Here is a 23,263-nt window from a genome sequence, read left to right on the forward strand (position 1 = left end):
AGAACACTGGTTATACTGTTTTGGTTTTTTTGTAGCTACAAAGAACAAATGCAAAAACACAAATAGGCATCAGGACTAAAACCGCTGCCACCCCTCCTATTTTTAGCACAGCCTTTACAACCTGGGGCACTGCAGAAATATTGGACTACATTTCTGACTCTCTTGCAGTCAACATGATTGTACTGGGGGTGGGAGACAGCACAGATAAAATAAAATGGCCATGCAAATACACAATACTTTAAGATGCATTTGAACATAATACAAGCTCTCATTTTGTTAAGGGAAGGAAAAAAGCTAACTCTTATTTAAACTGAGATTTTTGTATACATACAAAATTAGAGATATCAATCTGATGCCAATGAGAATTTTACATCCTACTAAAAGGCTTTTTCTCCATTTATGGACTATCTCTGACAATTGCTTGATCCTCCATTGAAGTGATTTTCCTGAACCACATCAATTGCCATCATTTCCATGGCAACAGATTATAGTGTGATAAACATAGCATTATGACCTTGTGTATGGATGAAATATTAAAAGCAAAGAGATTAAAAGAACAGATGCTTCATTCAACCCGAAATATTCTCAGAGAGAGAAGGAAAAGAAAAGAAAAGAAAAAGAAAGCCAATGAATGCTTGTGAAATGTTATATAAAGGATTACATGTACAGTAAATCCACCTGTTATTTTGTTGAACTAGTTGTTCCAGTAGCCTTCCTGCATATAATAGACCCACTCTCACTCTCACTAGTTAGGGCACAGTTTAATAGGGTGCAAATTGATTTTTTAAAAAAACACCAAACAAACTATTAGTATCTTAGAAACTTTTTGGAAATTCTAAAAAAGGTCATGAAAGGAGATAAGTGGTTTTGTATGGCCAACATGTTGGGCACAGCCTCAAGCTTCTGCTGAAGGATAACAATTACTTTGCTCATCTGCATATATGGCTGCGTTCACAATCATACTGCAGGCCTTTTTGGACTTTCACCTGAAACATTAGGTGAACCCAGTCAGCCAACTGCAAGATATATTGCACTACTTTATCTCTATGCTAACACAACCATGATTGCCGTACTCAGTAAACTATGTTTACGTAGATCATGGCTTATCAGAACATATTGACACAGATAGGATTATGTGCCATGGTTAGACCTGTTACACACAGCAGATGAATTATTTCTATAATGCAGAATGTTTAAAGGCTGTTGCTCAGAAGAATGATGTTGTATGTTAGTCACATCATATGAAAGCAGAAAACAAAGCAATCTAACTCACACACTGCTGTAATTACCTTATTGGCTTAATTACAAATACAAATAGTATTACCTTCTACAAGGCATTACCTTCTGGAAATACTGTAAGGGCCTAATAGAAGTAAATTACCTATGTCAGAGCCCACCAAAGCTGGCAGCTGTGCTTTTGGTTCTCTTTAAAATGTACTTAATTTATCTATATCAGGAGTGTCAAACTCCAAGGCCACGGGCCAGATGCATCATGTCTGGCCATGCCCATGCCCAGTTTAGCGAAGGGGGGAAAAGTCCTGATACATCATGATGATGACGTGATGGAGTGAGTTTGACATCCCAGATCTATATTCTAATTTCACATGCAGCAATGTGAGTGAATGGTGTCATATAATATAATATTCTGACACTAGGTCACTGGGTGAGTTCTGCTAGACTCTTCCAAGGCAAACCATACATGCATCAACCAAATCTGTAATAGTGGTGAATGATGGGTCAGGTCACAAGTACCACCATAAGACCTTCACTTGACACACCCACACCTGAAATCCTCAAAAACACTAACACTGGCATCCCCTAAACTCCACTGAAGATGTTACCTAGCCTGGTAAAAAAATGTTCGGAAACCAACCCACAAGCTCAGAGAATGAACCTTCACTCTCAAATCTGTAATATTCCAGCTGTTTTCTACTTCAAAATATTCAATTTTATTTTAGATTGCCTTGAGTGCTACAGGCAGAAAGGTATCCACTACCACAGCAGCACTAATAATAATGCCTTTTTAAGGGGCAGACCAACACATTGCTTAATATAACCGTTATTTTACTACCTAATGTGTAAATTATGGCCTAAACCATGAAACATAACAATCTAAACTCTTTTGCTTGCTTTGTGGACTTGAAATAGATCTGTATTCAAACTTGAAATCTCAGTTTGGACTCTATCTAAATAATCTTATACCATGTCATCACATTTTACTGTACTATACAGAGAAAGGGAAGGGGAGGCTATACCTCAGCCTGCAGAAAAGTTTATCAAAGTAACCCAGTGATGTTTTTGTTTGAATTCCCAAATAATTAATGAAGCGGTGACTTACTGGGCACTCCTGATACAAGCCGGAGGGGTCTCAGGACACGAAAGGCCCTTAGAGCTTTTACATCAAAACCACCTGGTTTGCCACCGGAATGGCTACCCCCTTCTGTTTCTTTGGTTAATTGTTCCAAAATTACACTAAACAATCTGGGGAGCAAGAAATAAAAGTTTCCATATTGTTGTTACTATAACATAATAAGTTTTTTTCATAAAGGAGGTTGAATTTGGTGTAATTCAGAAGAACCTTTAATGACTTATGCATATTGTACGTGTATTATGTAAAACCTAAAAGATCACCATTACAACATTAGAAGAGCAGCCTTCACGGTTTAAAAAATAGCTCAGAGTAATTTAAATGCTTCCTCCTTGGAACTCAGTGAGAAAGCATCTTTTAGGAGTCAGACCTAAAACGTCAATTTCAAACTGACTCACTACCACTATCCAATTCATATTTCTTCATATTCAGACAGAAATGTGTTCATATCCAGATGTTGCAGCCAGCTTTATGCACACTTTTATATCTAACTATTGCTCACCTCTTGTGATAACCAGTGGCCAAGATAGACTGCTAGAGATACTGTTCAGTCATTACATTGGAATACATTTATTTTGTCAGAGGATAGTTCAAGTGATGTTTATCTTTTGGACTAGAGTTTCCACACAAAACAATGATTCAAGCAATATCACTCAGAATGCAGCATAATATTTTAAATGTTTGCAAACTATTCATTGGTGAAAGATTTGTTTCTTAATAGCTCCTCTTTTTTGCCACTTTCATTTAAATAATCTACATTGTCTGGGGGGAAAAAGCGTACTAATTATTCTGATACAGTATTCCAAGACAAGGCTACTGGAATTATTTCTACCAAACAGAACTTTCATTAAACTTTTCTTGAGTCTCCCCTTATAGGTATTATGGGAATTATGGGAAAGTGTACATAAGAACCACACGTTCCTCTCATGTACTATGTGATCTCTTTGGCAGGAAGGAATCTGTCTTGTGCTACATTTCACACCTCAGAATACACATATATGGCTTGCTATGCAGATATTATTTCTGTAAAAGAAAAACATTATACAGAACAATTCTAAGTATGTGTTTATATAAACCTTACTAAAGGATGTTGTTATATAAAATTCAGTGGTGTCCTCTTAAAGAGCAAGGGGAATATATTCAAGGATTAGATTTCCTATTTGGGAAATAATTGTAAAGCAATTACATATTTGACAACACTGCAATCTCATAAAGCTGAAGAGAAGGATAATTACAGATTCCTTGTTTGAATGTTATAGGAAATACATAAAATAGAAATATTTTTAGGTGTTAATTGCTTAGAAAAATTAAAAATTGTACTTACCCTACTATAACTATTACAAAATCCAGTAAATTCCATCCATTTCTAACATATGCATTGGGGTGTAATAATAATCCATATGCTACAATCTTCAAAAATGTTTCAATTGTAAAAATAATCAAGAAGGCATATTCTACTTTTTCCTGCAATAAACACATTAAAAATGAACAAACCAATCATTAATAAATTAAGCACTAAATTATATAATACATTTATGATTTGGCTCTTTTAATGCTTGCATATCAATCATTAATAAAAAGAATATCCAGTATGTTCTTTCTTAGTATTCAGAGAACCAGTGAGGCTCAAATATCATATACGCATCCACAGTGTCAGAGTGAACTTCAAGTAAATGCTTAAACCCTTTTAAACTACTGAAATTGCTCACAAACTTCAATGAGTGACTTCAGACTAATGATTCCTTAAATCATAATATCATTATATTATGCAGCCTATTTATTTATTCAATTTGTATAGTTGCCCATCTCAAACTTGTGACTGGGCAGCAATGTTATTTCATCTTTATTCCATCTGTGTGTTTCTCAAGAGTTAATGATTGTAAACTGTTCCTTTATAAGTTTAAAACAATCTAAAATGAATAATAAATAAAGCATAATAAAGATTTTAATTATAAGCACTCCGCTACTGTAACACTATTAATGCAAATTGTTTCCCCTATAAACTAATAACATATTGAATGATCAATCGTATATTGCAGTCTTCCTTGACCAGATGCTCAGTGAAGTTGTAGGACATTTACATTCTCTGTAAGTACCGGTAGGTAATCAAAAAGACATCAATCAGAGACCTTCAGAATGACATTACATTGCGTTAAACTTTCTCCAGCTCAACAACCTGGAGCCAGAAAAGCTATCACCTAATATTAAAGCATAATTGGCTGATTGCAAATAATACATTCAGCATAATCTTGCAAAATGACATCACACCAGCATTGCACCACTCTCATGAAAGCTCCACAAAGTGGTATTTACAGTTATCTAGGTTTCTTTTATTTTGTTTAAAGAGTTGGGGTGAGAGTATGAATGGGGAGAAATCCATTTTTAATGCTTTTCTAACTGGCCAGGAACATGAGAAAGGATGTTAACATAGTAAATGTAAGTGAAACTGGAAGGCAGTAGGAAGGTGCCAGTGCTGAGTTTAGAAAAGAGGAAGAAATGAGAAGAAACCCAGATGATAGGTTTACAGAAAACCCAGGGACGGTGATATAAGGAAAATAACTGACTGGAAAGTATAAATGCTGTTCTTCTGAAGCACTGGGAAGAGCTGAGATAGGGATTTTGAAAAGTCTTAGTTGCACATAAGAAAATACCCTTACATTAAAGTGTGTGTGTGTGTCCGTCCGTCCATGTCTGTGGTCTCTCTGTGTGTATATTTATCTCTCTCTATGTGTAAAATAACTAAAATCTAAAAATACTATATTAAAAAACTACTACCAGAAAGATAGATGGCACAGGGTACAATCTTCTTATGTCATCAACCACCTGCAGTATTGCGCACCCCTCTCAGGGCCACAAGTCAGTCACAAAAAACAGATTTTGATAACCTTCCAGAAGTCCAAAAGAGTGAAAGCATTTCTCACCTCCAATGGTACAATGTTCCAAAGGGCTGGGTCAACAGAAGAAAAAGTTCTTCCACTTGACCTCAGCCACTGGAATTTCTTAGCAGACTTAGTCTATAGCAGGTCACTGGAGTGAGTGGAGTGAACTAGTCCCAGTGGGATGAGAAGGCTCCTCAGATACCTGGACCTTATATTTTTCAAAAGAGATGAGGTAGGATACACTAGGATAGGGTTTAGAATATCAGCAGGAAGGACTGGGAAACCAATAGGGTAGATTTGACCGACTTGTGCTGTAAAATAATTTCCCTCTCAAGTGAATTTGGAACAAACATAATGTTCTGAGTTTTTGTTCAGGCAAATCACAACCTACTCAAAACAGTTCAATCAAACTTCTAAGGCACAATTTATTTATTTATCATTTTAAGGTCTGAAGCAAAACAGATTTTCTATTGCATACATATCTCTATCTCATACCAAATTGGCTTTCTGCCAACTCACTTTCTTATAGTGACTTGGACTATTCAAATTGGCTCTTTCCAGGCTTCAGAATCAATATCATACTTCTTACATTGTTGTCTGTTTGGCAATTTCAGACCTGCTAGAGCGTAACCCAAGCTGGAAAAAAGCAGTATTTCTGTTTGCAACAATGAATCTTAGTAGAATTTATGACTGGTGTATTTTCCAATTACAGGCAGTCCTCTATTTACCACCATTAATTTTGCAATGGTTCCCCCACCCTCCCAAAAAAAAAGGCATTGAAAAAAGTGGCTTGCAATTGGTTTTTGCTCTTATGGCACTTCCCCATGGTCACATGATCAAAATTCAGGCACTTGGCAACTGGCATGTGTTTACGACAGTTGCAGTGTTCCAGAGTCATCTAATCATCATTTGTGATTTTCCCAGCTGGATTCTGACAAGCAAAGACAATGGAGGATGTCCGATTCACTTAATGACCATATGATTCACTTACTAACCATGGTAAAAAAAAGTCTTGAAATCAGATGAGACTCTCTTAACAGCCCCCTTGCTTAGCAATGGAAATTCTTACATTCACCAGTTGTCATTGTAACTGGAGGGCTACCTGTATCAAGAATTTACCTCCCCCCTCTCCCACTTTTCCATTCTCAAACTTCAGCTGACCATGTATTTACTTCTCAGTTTCTTAGGAAGTAGAAAATATAATATGGAAGTCAGTGGTGGGATTCAAAAATTTAACAAACGGTTTTCTGCCCTAATGACCAACTTGGTGGGTGTGGCTCAGTGGTCATGTGACTGTGTGGGCGTGGCCAACTCAACATCACTCAGGTCGATGGGCGATTTGCCTTAGCTGTTACAATGTAATAAGGGTTAACCAGAAAGGCAGTTTCTGTAAGCAAGGCAATAAAGATTTAAGGTAGAAACAACACAAAAATGTTTCCCTCCTGTTTTTCTTACAGGATTAGCCCTGTAAAGTGTGTGTGTGTGGGGGGGGGAATAAGATTTCTTTCAACAACCAGTTCTCCGAACTGCTTAGAAAGTTAACAACCGGTTCTCCCGAATAGGTGCAAACTGGCTGAATCCCACTACTGATGGAAGTGTATTTCGTTCGCTTAGTCAGTTACACTGTTTAAATGGCCATGAGTTACAAACAAAAGTAGAAGAGAGGTACTAATATTACAACAGTGGTGAAAGCCTTACAAGGAATAATCAGCTGGTTTTCTTGCTTGTGTAAACTGACATCAAATATCAAGCTTTAAATAATGGCTGTGTTTAAACAAAATGTTGAACATGGCTATTGAATTTATCATTTTCTTGGTTCCCACAGGATTTCACTAAGGTGGTTTCACTCATGTAATATAGAGATCCCCAACCCCTGGGCCGTATATTGGCACTGATCCACAGCCCACCAGGAATCAGGCTGGGCAAGCAATAAAAAGCCATTTATGAAGGAGAACCACTATGTCTCTGGGTTATTGGTTCCCATAAAATTGCTTTTGCTGTATAAAATGTAAACGCAGTTTGTAAGTTACATAGTAACATATAGCAGTAAAATGATCCGAAAAATAAAAGAAAAAAAGTATTTAGAATAGAATAACAGCATTGGAAAGTTCCTTGGAGGCCTTCTAGTTCAACCCCCCGCTTAGTCAGGAAACCTTATACCATTTCAGACAAATGTTTATCCAATCTCTTCTTAAAAACTTCCAGTGTTGGAGCCTTGGTGGCGCAGTGGTTAGAGTGCAGTACTGTAGGCTACTTCTGCCAATTGCCGGCTGCCTGCAATTTAGCAGTTCGAATCTCACCAGGTTGACTCAGACCTCCATCCTTCCAAGGTGAGTAAAATGAAGATCCAGATTGTTGGGGGCAATATGTTGACTTTGTAAACCGCTTAGAGAGGGCTATAAAGCACTGTAAAGCGATATATAAGTCTAAATGCTATTCTTATGCTACAGCCCTATCTGCGCATGTGTGGGATATAAGCAGTGCATGAAACCACACATACCCAGTCTCAGTGGTGGGTTTCAAAGATTTTTAGAACTTATTCTGTAGGTGTGGCCTGTTTTGTGGGAGTGGCTCAGTGGTCATGTGACTGGGTGGGCGTGGCAACTTGGAAAATGTGGTGAAACTTACTTAACTATGCTCTTGCTTAGCAACCAAAATTTTGGGCTCAATTGTAGACATGTTCTCTTTTTTTTTCTTTCTTTCTTTCTTTCTTTCTTTCTTTCTTTCTTTCTTTCTTTCTTTCTTTCTTTCTTTCTTTCTTTCTGTCTCTGTCTCTCTCCCTCTCTCTGTCTCTTTCTCTATGTGTGTCTGTCTCTCACTCAGTCACTTAATCACTCACTCTGTGTGTGGGGCTTTCTCTGTCTGTCTCTCCCTCCTTTCCTCCCTCCCTCCCACTCTCCGTCTCTCTCTCTGTGTCTCTCTCTGTGTGTCTGTCCGTCTCTCTCTAATTCCCTCCCTCTCTGTCTCTATCTCTGTCTCTCTCTCTGTGCCTCTGTCTGTCTGTCTGTCTCTCTCTCTCACACACACACATAGACACACACACACACACACACACACACACACACACACACATATATATTGTGGTCACCTTGTTGAGTGTTCCAATCACATTTGAAACACTCAACAACTGACCTGGATTCTGCAGTCATAGGATCAAAATATATGGTTAAAAGTATCTGGCAGCAGCGTTTTTCCCTGGGGGACTCTGCAGAACATCCCAAGACCGATGCCACCACATCTGCCCTCTTCGGGGACAGGTCCTCTTCAGAAGGATGAGGCCTCTGTGGTCCCCCTCACATTCCTCATCTTCCAGCCGCAGCCCCACATCATGGAAAACATAGCACACCCTGCACAATTACAGCCCAGAGCAGGACCAAAGCCCCTCTCCCTACTGGCCTTCCTCCCTCGGAGGGCTTCAGAGGGAAGCTTCTGCAGAAATCCAGGAGAGTGAGAACAAGTTCTCATTGTTATGAAGTCTCTGAGGCTGTAATTGTACAGGGTGCATGTGCGCACCTATGTTTTCCATGGCATGGAGCCATGGCGAGGCTCTGCATGGCCGGCGATGACTCTGAAGCCCATCCACGGGGCATTCCTCGTCTTTCCGGATGGACTCTGGAGTCATCACCGGCTGTGCAGAGCCTCGCTGTGGCTCCATGCCATGGAAAGCATACGTGTGCATGTGCACCCATACAATTACAGCCTCAGAGACTTTGTAACAGTGGGAACTTGTTCTCACTTGCCCGGGCTTCTGCAGAAGCTTCCCTCTGAAACCCTCCAAGGGAGGAAGGGCCAGTTGGGAGAGAGACTTTGGTCCTGCTCCAGGCTGTAATTGTGCAGGTGTGCACGGGCCTATGTTTTCCACGGTGTGGGGCCACGGCAGAAAGTCGAAGAATGCGAGGGAGACCACGGAGGCCTTGTCCTTCTGAGGAGGATCTGTTCCCAAAGAGAGCAGATATGGTGGCATCAGTCTTGGGATGTTCTGCAGAGTCCCCCAGGGAAAAATGTGGCAGGGGATGGTTTTTTAACCAGGCGGCTGTCAGAGAGAAGAGTGCACCCGTGGGCTTGTGTAACAGCCAAATCCTGGTCTCCTGTTCCTTCTTCAGCTGCTGCGCAAGCCCACATGGCGTGTGCTGCCTTCTCCTCTCTGACAGCCACCTCATTTCCAATGGAGGGGTTGGGGAACGCATGCATTTTCCTCCCTCTGCACAGATTTTCCACCCCCTATTGGCAACGAGGCAGCGGTTGGCAGGGCAAGCCTGGTGCAGACAGGTGAGGAAAGCAAGCAGCAACTGGGCAGGTGGGGGGAGTGAGCAAGGTTGCAGGGAATGGGAGGGAGCATTCTGGTACACAGCCTCCAGAAGAACTGGTACCGGAAGACATGCTAAATTTGACCAACGGGTATGCGCGTACCAGGGCGTACCCCCAGAAAACCACCCCTGCGGCCAGTCCATGGAAAAACTGCCCTACATGGGTCTCGTCCCTAGGGAACCACTGATAAATTACATTAAATAACCAAAAAAGAAGCAGGAGTAAAACTATATTTGACATGTCCTGTGAATATGAATATATTTTTACTGATTGAGTTATGTTGCATAACCAGTCCATAAGTCATTGGTTCAAAAAAAAAAAAAGACGCCTAATCACAACCCCATTTTAAAAAATTAAGTCTCATTAGTACTTAAACTGTATGTGTTTCATTCCCTTTAAAAAAAAGCTAACATTTTCCTAATATTTTTAGTAATGCAAAAATCAGTGAAGAAATTATTTGTTCCATATATTAAAGCACTGAGAATATTAGACCAGATTGGGGCCGTGGTTAGGCTTTCATTTGTTTTGATTTGGGGTTACTCTTGCTTTGTTATTTTGTTCTTGTTTATTTTGTCCTTCTCTAGAGAGATGAATGAGAAGAAATCCTTAGAGGGCAGACTCTACAAAGCCAATGGGTAGAAGTATAATGGTGGAGGCAGATAAAGTATTAGTGGAGAAGCCAAAATTCACTTTTCCTACTACTGTTTCTTCAGCTGTTGATGGTAATACTTTTTTACGATTAAAGAGATAAGGTCTCAAGTTAAACTTGATTCCTGGTGACTTCATTGTCCTTTTGCTAAGATAAGAACAGAAGTAATACAACACAATACAATAGCAGAGTTGGAAGGGACCTTGGAGGTCTTCTAGTTCAACCCCCTGCCTAGGCAGGAAATCCTATACCATTTCAGACAAATGGCTATCCAACATCTTCTTAAAGACTTCCAATGTTGGGGCATTCACAACTTCTGGAGGCAAGCTGTTCCACTGATTCATTGTTCTAACTGTCAGGAAATTTCTCCTCTGTTCTAGTTGCTTCTCTCCTTGAAGTGAGAATTGATTTACTAACTTCTGAGATTTTTTAAAACTCAGTTTATTCCACCCCACAATCAAAAGATTAATTAGAACCAACCCTGAAGTGGCTCCAGAAAAGCCCAGAAAGGATGTCTTATTTCTTATTGGTCAAAACAAAGGCTATGTTGGCATATTACCTATCTTGCTGCCCAGATAGATTTTTTGTGCTCCAGCAAAACTTTAACGGCTGTCCCAAATAATATCAGGTTCCATAACTTACAAATTTTATTCTTATATTAATACACTTTTGAACATCATTGTTGACATGACTTGGAGGACTCACTAGCTCTTTAATCTGGCACTATGAAACAGTGACTAACTCAAAGAATGATGGAGGAAATTTGACAAATCTTCTACCAGATAGTGACTAGACCAGTGGATTTGATAATCACAAACAAGATGTATATTTGTTTCATATTTCTATTGGCACACAGTGATCTAACAGAACTATTTCCTATTCTAAAATATTCATTGCAAGAAGAATTAGTGAAAATTGAGGAAGTCAACATGCTTGTCTGCTATGAAATGTCTACGAGAAGTTTTGTAGATGAAGTTGCATGCATGCATGCATGCATGTTTCACATTATCCAGACTTAGAAGCATGAAATAAATCATGTTTTTTGGCTGTTCTGGCAGATTAAGGCAGCCTCTGAAAGTCTAGCAAAGTAATCCACCCTTAGATTGAAGCATACGATTGCAGCTAGAATACCCAATTTGTATCTTGCTTACTAAAGCTTGAATGCAAAGCACATAATGATAGCCAGATCCATGGATTAGTAGTAAGAAGACCAAAAGAACACCAGACAGGGACAAAAATTGAGGCATGCAAGCAGAGTACTGCTAAATCTTTAAGAACTGCTGTTGTGTGGCACTACTAGCTGCAGAACAACTAATTGGCATAATAAGCATGGAAGCTCCTCTCCTGTCAAGCAGCTCACAAAATTCCCAAAAAAATTAATGAGCCATTTCCAGCATAGCACTAAATGCAAGTGAATTGCCAGAATGTGAGTTCAGAGAACAGGGTTATGAGAATGGTGATGTTTCAAAGCAGTAGTTATTGGAACTCTTGGTTGCTGATATAACAAACACATTGTATTTAAAAGTATAAAATGAAGCATAAAAAAATAAGTTAAGGAAAACAAAGGAGGTTTGTTGTTTGACTCTATCAAACACTAACAAAAATTCTATCTATTGGTCATGTTTCAGTATGGCCCTTATACTTGAGAAAGCAACTAATTATAAGGCATACATCCACTGTCAATTACTTTTCAGACAAAATTTAAACTATTGGCAAAAACTTTTAAAGCCTTAAAGGAACTAGGTCCAATAAATTTTCTAGTTCATTAATATTTTGTTGTCCTGTTATATTTTCTTTCTACCACATTCTTTCACCAATGTGAACAATGTATATTGTTACAAATGTCTTATGTTTATGGTATTGTTACAAATACTTGTGTTTATGGTAGCTTCAAAGGGTACTTTTTGCATCTTCTCTGAAGATGCAGCTACAATAAATGACACAAATATGCATGGACACAACTATACCAACCAGTTTTTTGAAAAAATTAACATTTAGTTAAAAATATAAAGCATTTTCTGGGGTTATGAAAAAAAAATTGTCCACAACAGGAGCAAGCAGTATCCTAAGAGATCTTGAACAAATATTTAAATTTACCAGAAAAGATCATGGGGGGAAAAACAGTACTTGTTTTTTTAAAACATACCATGGTTAATTTCTTGTACCAATCCAAGAATGTTATTAATCTAACCTAACCTAACCAAATCAAATCAAATCTTTATTTTGATCATAGACCAGCATACGTTACTAATTCCATAGAGAAAGTGTTGTAATGCCAACGTCAAAAAACTGTCAGAAGATATTAGAACTTCATTTTCATAGCAGAGGACTGAGTTTGGTTCCCTCTTACAAGCAAATCAGCTTAGCAGAAACTAAATTCTCAGAAATCTTTGTTTCCCAGACAGATGGTATATATTAATCATCATTTATCTATGTATTTCCAAAATTGTCAGTGAAAATATGCAAAGCTGTTACTACATGAAATAAGCACTGGAAGTATGCTAAGATGTCTTTACAAATGGTTTTGAAATAAAATATGCGTAGCTTGCAAGTCTTTCCTCTCCTACGTATATTTGCTGTATAGCCATCTTAGAGCAGTTCTAATTTGTCTTTTAAAAAAATACCAATCAGTTGTATGCACAGAATACTAATTTTGAAAATCCATAAATGAAGCTAGGAAAATCCTCTGAGATATGAAGCATCTTTATGAGACAAATCAAGATTATAATGAAGGAAATGGTAACAAAACTTTCTCATGCTACAAAACAAATTACAAATGAAATAACTCAGAGGAAGGTTTTATAATTAGGATTTAAAAATGCGCTTTTAAATCAGACCACTGTGTTTTGGACATTTCATAATCCATCTTGTCCATCTGCAGGTTCATCATTCCATTCTATGGGAATATTGTGCGTCTTCCTTTAGAAAATAGGGTAGGCTTATGGGTGGAAACTAATCAATGAGAGAAGCAACCTAGAACTAAGGAGAAATTTCCTGACAGAACAATTAATCAATGGAACAACTTCGCTCCAGAAGTTATAAATGCTCCAACAATGGAAATTTTAAAGAAAAGATTGAATAATCATTTGTCTGAAATGGCATAGTGTTTCCTGACTAAGCAGGGGGTTGGACTAGAAGACCTCCAAGGTCCCTCCAACTGTTATTCTATTGTATTCTAAATACTTTTTCTCTTGTTTTGGATAATTTTACTGCTATATGTTACTATGTAAATTACAAACTGCTTTTACACTTTATTCAACAAAAGCAATTTGATTGGAACCAATAACCAGAGGCAAAATGGTTCTTCACGAAATGACTTCAAGAAGAGGCTTCGCATATATGACAGTTTATGGGGAGGCTGGGAAATGAAGGGAACATAGGCACAAACGATCAAAAGATAATGGGCAAGTCAGGTGATAACTTATCTCATGAACAGCAATTTATCACAAGTAAAAAAAAAAAACAACCCCTAGGAATAAGCATTTTAAAACATTCAAAGAAATTTCTTTAGTTAGCTCATTGTAGGCAATTCCTATTATACTTTCCAGATTTCAAATAGATGCTAAAATTACCTCGCTCAAATCTGTGTAGTTCTTCCTTCTTGATCTTACTTAACTTTGAGAAATCATTGGGAGCAGGAAATATCAGTGGTCATCAACTGAAGATGCTTTAATTTGGATTTTTATATTGAGAGAGAGGTTAGATTTAAAGATTTTAAAAAGCTCCACTCCTGTAATTCCATATACTGAATTTTATAGGCAGCAAAGCACAGTGTTTACTCGCTACTTTCAAATCAGGATCTTACTCTAACCCACTGCTGTTGCCTTCACGGTGCCATTCAGTAAAATTCTTTGGAGTAGGGAATCAAGTACTAGAAGTAACTTGTTTACAAAAGCTTGGTTAAAAAGACCAAAATTTTACAATGCCCAATTTTACAAACTAAGAGAAATATGCTGTGGGCAGAAAAACCAAAAGCAAACGGAATATAACTAGCTGGATATTGTTGAAAGAAAAATTAAGATAACACCGTATGGACCTTACTATACCAATGAGAAAGAAAACTGGGAGACATCTGAAGGAGCCAATGTAGATGAACAGACAATTTGGAAAGGCATTCAGACTAAAGAAAGATTGTAAGAGGGATCCAACAATCAACTAATTCTACAAAACGTCCACACAGTCATGTAAGAATGAGATCAGGGAGACAAAGGTGGAAAATAAGGTAAAGCTACTAAGAAAGGGGAAATCTAGAAAGAACAGTTTCTTCAAAGATATTAACAACAAAAGAAAAATAAAGGAGATGGATGTTACATTATTAATTCCAAATGGAGAAATGACAGATGACCAAGAAGAAGAAAAACCAGAGAAATTCAATTCCTCTCTCTGTACCTCAATTTACCTTGATACACTTTGCATTTTAAAGACTAGAAAACAAGGCAACAATGGAGGGTGCAGATCAGGAAGAACGTGATAAAGAATATGTTGGCTTATTTATTTATCTCCCATTTTAATTGTTTTATTAATAACTCAAGGCAGTCAATGTATCTAGTACTCCTTCCTTCTCCTATTTTCCTCACAACAACAACCCTCTGAAGTGAGTTGGACTGAGAGAAACTGACTGCTCCAAAGTCACCCAGCCAGCTTTCATGCTTAAGGAGGGACTAGAACGCACAGACTCCTGGTTTCTAGCCTGGTGCCTTAACCACTAGACCAAATTGGCTCTCCTCCAAGCTCCTAGATCCTGATGAAATACACTCCAGAATACTGAAGGAATGGTGAAAGAGCCCTCAGGAACTTACTTAGTTCCCTCAGAAGAGTCTTGGAGAGCTGAAGAGATACCAGAGGAAATGTCAAGAAAGAAAAATTACAAGGATTCCAGTAGTTATTGCCCAGTGATCTTAACATCAACACTTTGCAAGATGATGTGGCAACAAACATCTTAAAGCTTTTTGTGAGCATTTTGTAGAGAATTCTCCAATTGCTCAACATAGCTTTTTCAAAAATAGGTCATATGAAACAAACTTCATCTCCTTCTTTGACAAAATAACTACTTTAGCAGACAAGGGAAATGCTGTGGACATAATTTACCTCAATTTCAGCAAAACCTTTAACAAGGCTTTCACATGACATTCTCACTGTAAAACTGTTGAAATGTCTGTGAAGAGTAAGGAAGCTGACCTTGAGATATACAGGAACTGAAGCCTAGCCAAAAAGGGGCTGAAGCATTTTTGAAGTGAAACAGTATGAGATAACATTCGGAAGTGGCTCGGGAAGATGCCTCCCTAATTCACTGAACCATAAAAAGGAGGGAAATGTACAGCATCATGAAATTGCCAAGATTCTGTTACTATAATTAGTCTCAATAAAAGTAGCTTTAGCCTTGGTGTGGCATTGATTTCCTAGTCTGGTCTACCTAGTGCAGCTGACAATGTGGTTGGAATGGCATCACATTTAAGTGGCCCAGAACTGGCTGACTGACTCACAGAGTGAGTGGAAATGAATCTACTTTAATCAGTAACCAGTGGAATCCTGCATGAATCTGACTTGGGGGGGGGCAGTATTATTAAAACTTTTTATCAAGGTCTAGACGATGTGAGCGAATGTGCTTATTAAATTTGGAGACTCAATAAAATTGGGAGGGTTGAACAACACCCAGGATGATAGTATGAGACTATAGTTTAATCTGGACAGGGTGGAAGATGGGGCTGAATGGAACAAGATGTTCCTTTGCAGGGAGAAATGTAACATATTACATCTAGGGAGGAAAAACATAAGGCGGTTATACAAGATGTGGGATTCATGGTGTGGAAGTCCTTTATCAGAAAATGACTAGGCTGCAGCACTGACAACAACCAAATAAGTGAGCTGTGTTTGGGCTGCATTAGAAGAAGCAGTCCTTCAAAGATATGTGAAGTCCTTATTCCCCTGTACTCTGCACTGGTGAGACCACACATGGATTCTATGAACAAGTTTGGAAAACGTGCAACTATCTAAACTTCATTTTAAAATAAAGGTTTGTTTTTTTCTGATAGCTACATCGGTACAACAGTGGAAACAGCCTAACTTTTGGGATTGTGGCTTCTCCATCTCTGAAGGTTTTTAACAAAAGTGTAAACAGCCAATTCCTATCTATGGTTTAATTGAACTTCTCGTACAGTGCAGAGGATGGAAGATAATCCTTTGATAGGATGTGTCAAATTTTTCAACTTTTAATCTCCAAACATTAGGGGTGCTCAAAGGTTGTGTCACGCCTTGGGATTGTAATGATATTTTGGTTACTTTAATATAATTTAGATGTGCTTTGTAAGTAACTACAAAAATATTGTAACTTTTTAACATTTTGTTTTTCATTCCAGCTTCACAATTCTATGATTCTAGAAATGTGCTATACATAAATGTGTAAGTAGTACATTTTACAGATAAAATAATTCACTGGATTATACCTTTTTAAACAAGATTTTAAATATAGAATATTATGAAGTCACTTGGTCAAATCCCTCCTCTTATCTCTTATTACAGGACATTGAGGATGTGGCACAATCAAATTAAGTGAGTCTCTTTAGACCAAGATTTAGCCATAAATAATGTGGTACAAAGCACAGAGTTTGGTATCTACTCTGCCTAAAGGCTCTAAGGGATGACACTTAGGGAATTGATCATGCAACACCAGATATGCCACCAGGCTTACTCTCAGAGGATTTGATTTACTTGATCGTTTGTAAAAGATGTGAAATAACAAAATGAAAACAATGTTGAGGTTTGCCTAGATGATTTGAGACCTGCTTATCTGGCCCATTTAGTGTATGGGCAACAATTCCAAAGATTTATTGTCATGCGCTAGTTTGTGACATTCACAGCTGTCTATCTTTCCCTTAGACATACAGCTCCCTTGCCTATACGAGATAATAAATTTGTTGTTGTTCATGTTGTGATATATGCAACAAGACATTCACAGCTAGCAGGTGCTTTTGCATTCTCATTTTGAGCAGGCTTGGTTGAGCATCTCCAAACGATGGACCTGCTAGCCTGCCTATCTTAATATCTCATAGAGGATCTAACTAAGGAAAGCCAGTTTCATTTTTAACAAAGAAAAAGAATGGCATGAAGACCATACATAGTTTTCTTCTTAAATTGGTGACCCAAACTGTGCTATAATACAAGCCACACTTAAGGCCCAGTAAAAAAATCATTTCTAGTGCCATGGCCAAGCCACAATCACTATGGCATATAATTAGTTTAACATTTTGAAAATTGAAAGCATGCTTCTTTATTTTAACCTTATTTTATACATAGCATGTCCTTAGTTCCTATTTTAAAATGTCTGGGGTGTAATATATTCCATTCAGAATTTATGAAGGTGTTTGACCATAGACTCATTCTTAACAAAATAGAATAATGGGTAGAGGATTATTCTACTACCAGATAGATTGAAAATTGGTTAGACAATTCATCTAGCTCAGGGGTAGTCAATCTTTTTATACCTACCGCCCACTTTTGTATTTCTGTTAGTAGTAAAATTTTCTAACCACCCACCGGTTCCACAGTAATGGTGATTTATAAAGTAGGAAAGTAACTTTACTTTATAAAATTTATAAAGCAGAGTTACAGCAAATCCCTACCGCCCACCATGAAAGCTGGAACGACCACTAGTGGGCGGTAGGGACCAGTTGACTACCACTGATCTAGCTCATGGTCCTTAATGGCTCTACTGTATGCCATCCATGGAATGATTTATCCAGTGGGGAACTCAAGGATGTCCAAGGTCCGGTGCTTTTCAATGTTTTTTATGTGTGATTTAGAGAATGGATAAGACTTAGAGCAACTTTTAAAGGCCTCATCAACAGGTCCGAAACAGCTAAAAACTTGCCATGCCAGCAAAGATTGTCGGTCATATCTTAACTTAGTCCCACTACCTTGCTCAAACACATTAAACCACCTTTCCTATCATGAGGCCTATATCCTCTAAATCCCTCCAAAAACCTTTCATCTTTGAGAGCCGATGCAGGTGCAGCCAATCCAGGTGCCGCCATCAAAACTGCAGGTAACACTAGCTTTTGAGAGTGTTATTTTTTAAGTTTAAAATTTAGACTTAAATATTGGGGCCTATTAAACACAATTGCATGAAAGTTGCACGAAATGTAAAAGTTCTATTCAGTTGCATGAAATGTAAAAGTTCTGTACGAAAAGCCAAAATGCAGGTATAGGATAGGTACTTGTAAGATGAATCTGGGCATCCTGGTGCACCAAAGATTAAACCCAAACCATTAGTGTGCTGCAACTGCCAAAGTGTTAATTAAATCTATAGACACAGATATAAAGTACAAAGATCAAAAGAAATGATAGTTCTACCTATGTTAATCAGATTGCGCCTGGAGTACTGTGTCAGATCTGACTGGACTTTTTGCTGAGTTCTACTAGCAATCAATAATATAAAGTTTTTCTTCTGGGAACTAATGAGTTGGAACAGTGTTTCTCAACTAGCACCTTTAAGAAGTGTGAACTTCAACTCCCAGGATTCTCTAGTTAGCAATGCTTCCATGGGAATTCTGGGAATTGGTTTATAAATTTTAAAGTTGCCAAGATTGATAGCATTGTCAAGATTGATAGAAGGCCTGTCAAACTGATGGCCTCTGGGCCGGATGTGTCTCACACACAGGCCACGCCCACCCCAGCTCCACAAAGGCAAAAAATGTCACTATTCATCACATATTGTGACATATTATAAACATTATAAATATGTTTAAACAAAGAATTTTGATTTATATTGTATATTGTGTACTTTTTATTGCTATTAATCCACATAAATATATCTGCTATATGTTAGGATTATCAGAATTTCCCTAAAGAGTTAGTTAAATGTTATGCAGAGTGAATTCAAACTACGTAGAGTGAGTTGTGATTATGTTTGCCTTTTTCTTAATTAAGCTTTCTTTTTGCAATCAGTAGTATCTTCTGACAGCATTTTCTGAAAAAGCAACAATATATGTTAAAAATGATTGCTGCTTTGTTTCTCTTTGCTTCTTTTTTAATGAAGATATGAAGATAAGTTGAAGGCTGAATTTTACTTGTATTTTAAATATTCATCACAGTATGAAAAAGATGGCATCATAACAGAAATGAAAGGTTGACTTTTGCCTTGAGTATCTTTTATTCTTCACTGAAAGCTTCCAGCTGGAAACTGAAGCATAACAATTGGGCCTGCAATGAAAAGTAGTGACATTCTAACAACTGTTTCCATCAAGTAGTAAATGTGATGAAAGTATTTAGAATTAAATAGCTATGCAATTAATAGGCAAATTAAGGCAAATTAAGGGAGGAATTGATTTTTAAATAAAGTACCAGGAAGTAATCCACACTAAATGGCATGGTTTGACTTTTAGGAGAGCTTTAGAACTACTTCTCTGGCTTATACTACTACTGATAGGGATAGCTTTTGGAAAGACAAATTATAAACCTGGCTCTTTCACTCAGATCAGCAGGGAAGGCCCTCTTGAAAAAAAAGAGTGTGTCGGTTTGGACTGAGGAAAGGACTCCGCTGCTTAAGGAGATTACAATTAGCTCTGCCCTCCCAGTTTTTAAGTGGTTGGTGAAAACATGTATTTGCTTTTCCAACTTTGTATAAAATTCTCTGCTCTCAATTACAGAGTTTTTGTTGTAGAGCTAGTATTGTGGGCAAAGGACTGGATAGTATTAGTTCAGAAAGATAAAGTACATGATTGTAATATGAAACACATTATATATTACAAATAAAACAAAAATAAAACAAGACGTGGCTTCAGACACATACTTTCATATATAAATTCCTTTTATTACCCTGTAATCTCTTAATTCAGGATAGAGTCAGGGTGAATGGATGGATCTGACCATTTTCTGGCCGAATTCCTGTCTTGATACCACACAGCTTGCAGGAGGTATGCCTCCCCTCAACAAATGAGGGAACATAGTTTTTAATTATCTCTACATATTGCAGAAAAATTATTATGGTTGGTACACAGTCAGTCAGATCTTTGTCTACCTACTGAGTTCTTCCGAAGGACACGGGATAAGCAGATGTAGTTGTTTAATAGTATTAAAGGTATGATTGCAGGATGTAAGCTGTTCCAAGTAAAGCTGATTTTTTCAATTGACTAATGGTGATTTTGTCATTGCCAATGGTGTTCAATCCTTCAGGAATTTTGGAAGTGTACTCAAGCTTCCTTTTACTATTGGTACTATTTTTGCTTTCTTTTCTCACAATCATTCTATTTCTATTTACAGGTCTTTGTATTTTATGATTTTTTTCCTTCAGTTCTTTTTCTAGTTTGCTGTCTCCAGAAACTGCAATTTCAACTATCCAGGCTTTTTTGTCTATTATTACTGTTGTTGTTGTTGTTGTTATACAGAACACCAACAGTTAAATCTTTTGTATTTTAAAACTTAGCTAAATTTTTGACCCATCAAATACCAGAATACAAAGGATATATTTTCCAAAGCAGTTGCAAAATAAACCTCAGACTCACAGGGGAAAAAGTAGAGGCTTCTGTATTATTTCTGGTGCAGAGGTACTTGTAGACTTAAAAGAATACCACAAATACAACCAGCTTGTTAAAAAGACAGATGAGGATCAAACTCCATATCTTAATGACTGAAAACAAGCATTTTATTTGTCCTTCCTCACATATTTATTATTGAAGCTGTTAAGTAATCTTCTGTATCTGGGTGGCAATTTCTATTGCCACTGTTGAACTTCTAAATCAAAAGGCAAATTCAGAAGGATAATTTGTATTATGATTTCAAGTTAGGATTGGCCTTCCCATGCATCCCAGATGTCACTTTATGACATTACTATGCAACATTAAATTATATAATTGAATGTCATAGGAAATTCAACTGGTAGTTTTCAAATATGCTAGTCCTACTTCTCATAATTCTTATACTTATAGATCCCTTCCACATCATCTTTATTTTTACCCCTCAAGACTTCAGGAAGTTTGACATGCATTTGTCTGCACTGCAGCTAGCTAATCATGAAAAGCTGGGAACTCTGAAATCCAAGTGGTGCACCTGCCAACTGATGAGTTGCAGAATTTAAAATGGTACCAAATCACTAATGTGTAACCCTTTGTATTGGGGGTAAGGGTTGAAAACCCACTAAAGCCATATCCTTTTGCAATGGAAAAATACAGTATTCAAAAAACAAGTGAAATTCTCATATGGAGTTATGGTGACTTCCTCGTATAAGAAAGGAAATGATGCCAGGGTTCAAGATAAAGGAATTTTTGCCAGTGGGGAAAAATGTTCCACAGAACGCCAGACTTTCAAATGAAAAGCTAAATTCACAACAACTTCCAAAGCAGAAACAAATTAGCAGAAATGTCACTGAGGACCCATACAAATTCCACCTATGAGGATGGCCAAGTCCCAACAAATCCCATGAATGCCACCCTTGACAAGCTCTGCTAGATGAAAACGACTGAGATTCCCTGGAATCAGCATATACAGTTTTGAGGCCAATTTGAGTAAGCATATTATAGCTTATTTTAGCCATTATAGATCACTTGCTCTCTTTAGCAGTACAACACAATATAATATTTATGAAACAAAATACTTCACTGTGGACAGAAGAAGCATAGACTTCTAACTTCAATTCCTTCTTGTTTTTCTAAATACGCAACACATGCAAGATTTAATAATCTCTTATTTAAAATGTAAGGGGAAAAATGAGACTACACACATTGCTAAACCACGCAATGAAAAATTGCATGCTTTGGTGGAAAATTTATTGCACTGGCAGTGTAGGCCTTTGAATTCCCAATTTCTGATATCATAAATCACCATGACCACTATTATTGTCATTTCATTTTTTTCTTTATAGAACCAAGTGAGGTGTGCTGTAAGTACAGCAGCAAAAGGAAAGTCTCTCGTTACTGAAAACAATTTAACAAGATGTCATATATCATATCTCCGAGGGCTACTAATAGTAATTGTGTCTAATACCTATTCCTTCCCTGAGAACATAAGAACATAAGCAGTGCCCTGCTGAATTGAATCCTCCTTGGCCCATATAATCCAATAGTCTGTTCTTGCATGGGCCAACTGCTGCACAAGGAAACTATTAGCTTCCCAGCAGACGGCCTTCTATCATACTATCATCAAGGTTAATAGCTATTGATCCCCGTGATTTCTATAAATTGGTCCAACCCTTTTTGAAGCCAGCCAAGCTGACAGCCAACAACACATCTCATTGTAGCAGATTCCAAAGTTTAATTAGGTGTTGTCTAGGGGTGGGGGGGGGGGATTTTATTTGTTCTCATTCTTTCAAGATTCAATTTCATGGGGGGTGGGGGGGAGGATTTGATTGTAATATTGTGGGAATGGGAAAATAGTTTCTCCTTTTTTACTTTATACACATCACAAAGTTTCAACCACTCCATATCACTATCTTCCCATTGTTTTATGACTACCTGAAAAAATAGACACAAAGAAAAGTACAGAAATGCCTAAAATATCAGTACCAATGATATCTTACTCGTTTACTTAAAAAAGTTATCCACTTTTCATTAAAAGGACGTGCAATCTTTGAAAACTCAGGAACCAAAACTTACCCCTTCGCAATTAATATTGTGTTACCCAGATCTGCAAGACGGGAGATGGGTTTTTTTTCTTCCTTTGGATATTATTATAGTGGGAATGGGAACAGCCAGCTTCTGAGAGACACATTACTTCCATTTTTACCCTACTTCCAGGGTGGGATTCTACCGGTTCGCACCAGTTCAATGAACCGGTTGTTAAACTGGTTGTATCCCACCTCTGCCTACTTCCCTAAAAGTTTCCAATCAGCCATAATTCTTCACTTAAATCTTATTATAAAATTATGGGTGTTCAGTATTCTATTTGGGAATTTTGGTGACATGATTAAGGAAATAAATAAAAGTAACTTGCCTCTTGGAGACATCTCCTCCTCCTCTAACATTGGCTGCCTCATAGTTAAATTGTTATGGTTATGAAGGAATTGAGACAGCCTAGATGCAGGGACTTGGGAACACAGTCCAGGCACAGCTAGAAGCAGGAAGAAGAAAC

The 23,263-nt window shown here is 37.6% G+C and overlaps 1 protein-coding gene across 1 annotated transcript in view; it reads right to left on the reverse strand.

Annotated features, from left to right (window-relative positions):
• CACNA1D (calcium voltage-gated channel subunit alpha1 D) overlaps positions 1 to 10,341 on the reverse strand; it is a 148,733-nt gene extending 138,392 nt beyond the window's left edge. The window contains exons 1-3 of the mRNA XM_087708217.1: positions 10,246 to 10,341; positions 3,693 to 3,832; positions 2,339 to 2,481 (exon numbers count right to left, since the gene is read on the reverse strand). Of these exons, the coding sequence (XP_087564343.1) occupies positions 2,339 to 2,481; positions 3,693 to 3,832; positions 10,246 to 10,341 (379 nt within the window). The remainder of the gene's footprint in view (positions 1 to 2,338; positions 2,482 to 3,692; positions 3,833 to 10,245) is intronic.
• Between the last annotated feature and the right edge of the window lie 12,922 nt (positions 10,342 to 23,263).

The sequence above is a fragment of the Thamnophis sirtalis genome, unplaced genomic scaffold, assembly GCF_051295495.1.
Source record: "Thamnophis sirtalis isolate CommonGarterSnake01/CBP01778 unplaced genomic scaffold, rThaSir2_p1.2 scaffold_3, whole genome shotgun sequence".
NCBI classification, from domain to species: domain Eukaryota; kingdom Metazoa; phylum Chordata; class Lepidosauria; order Squamata; family Natricidae; genus Thamnophis; species Thamnophis sirtalis.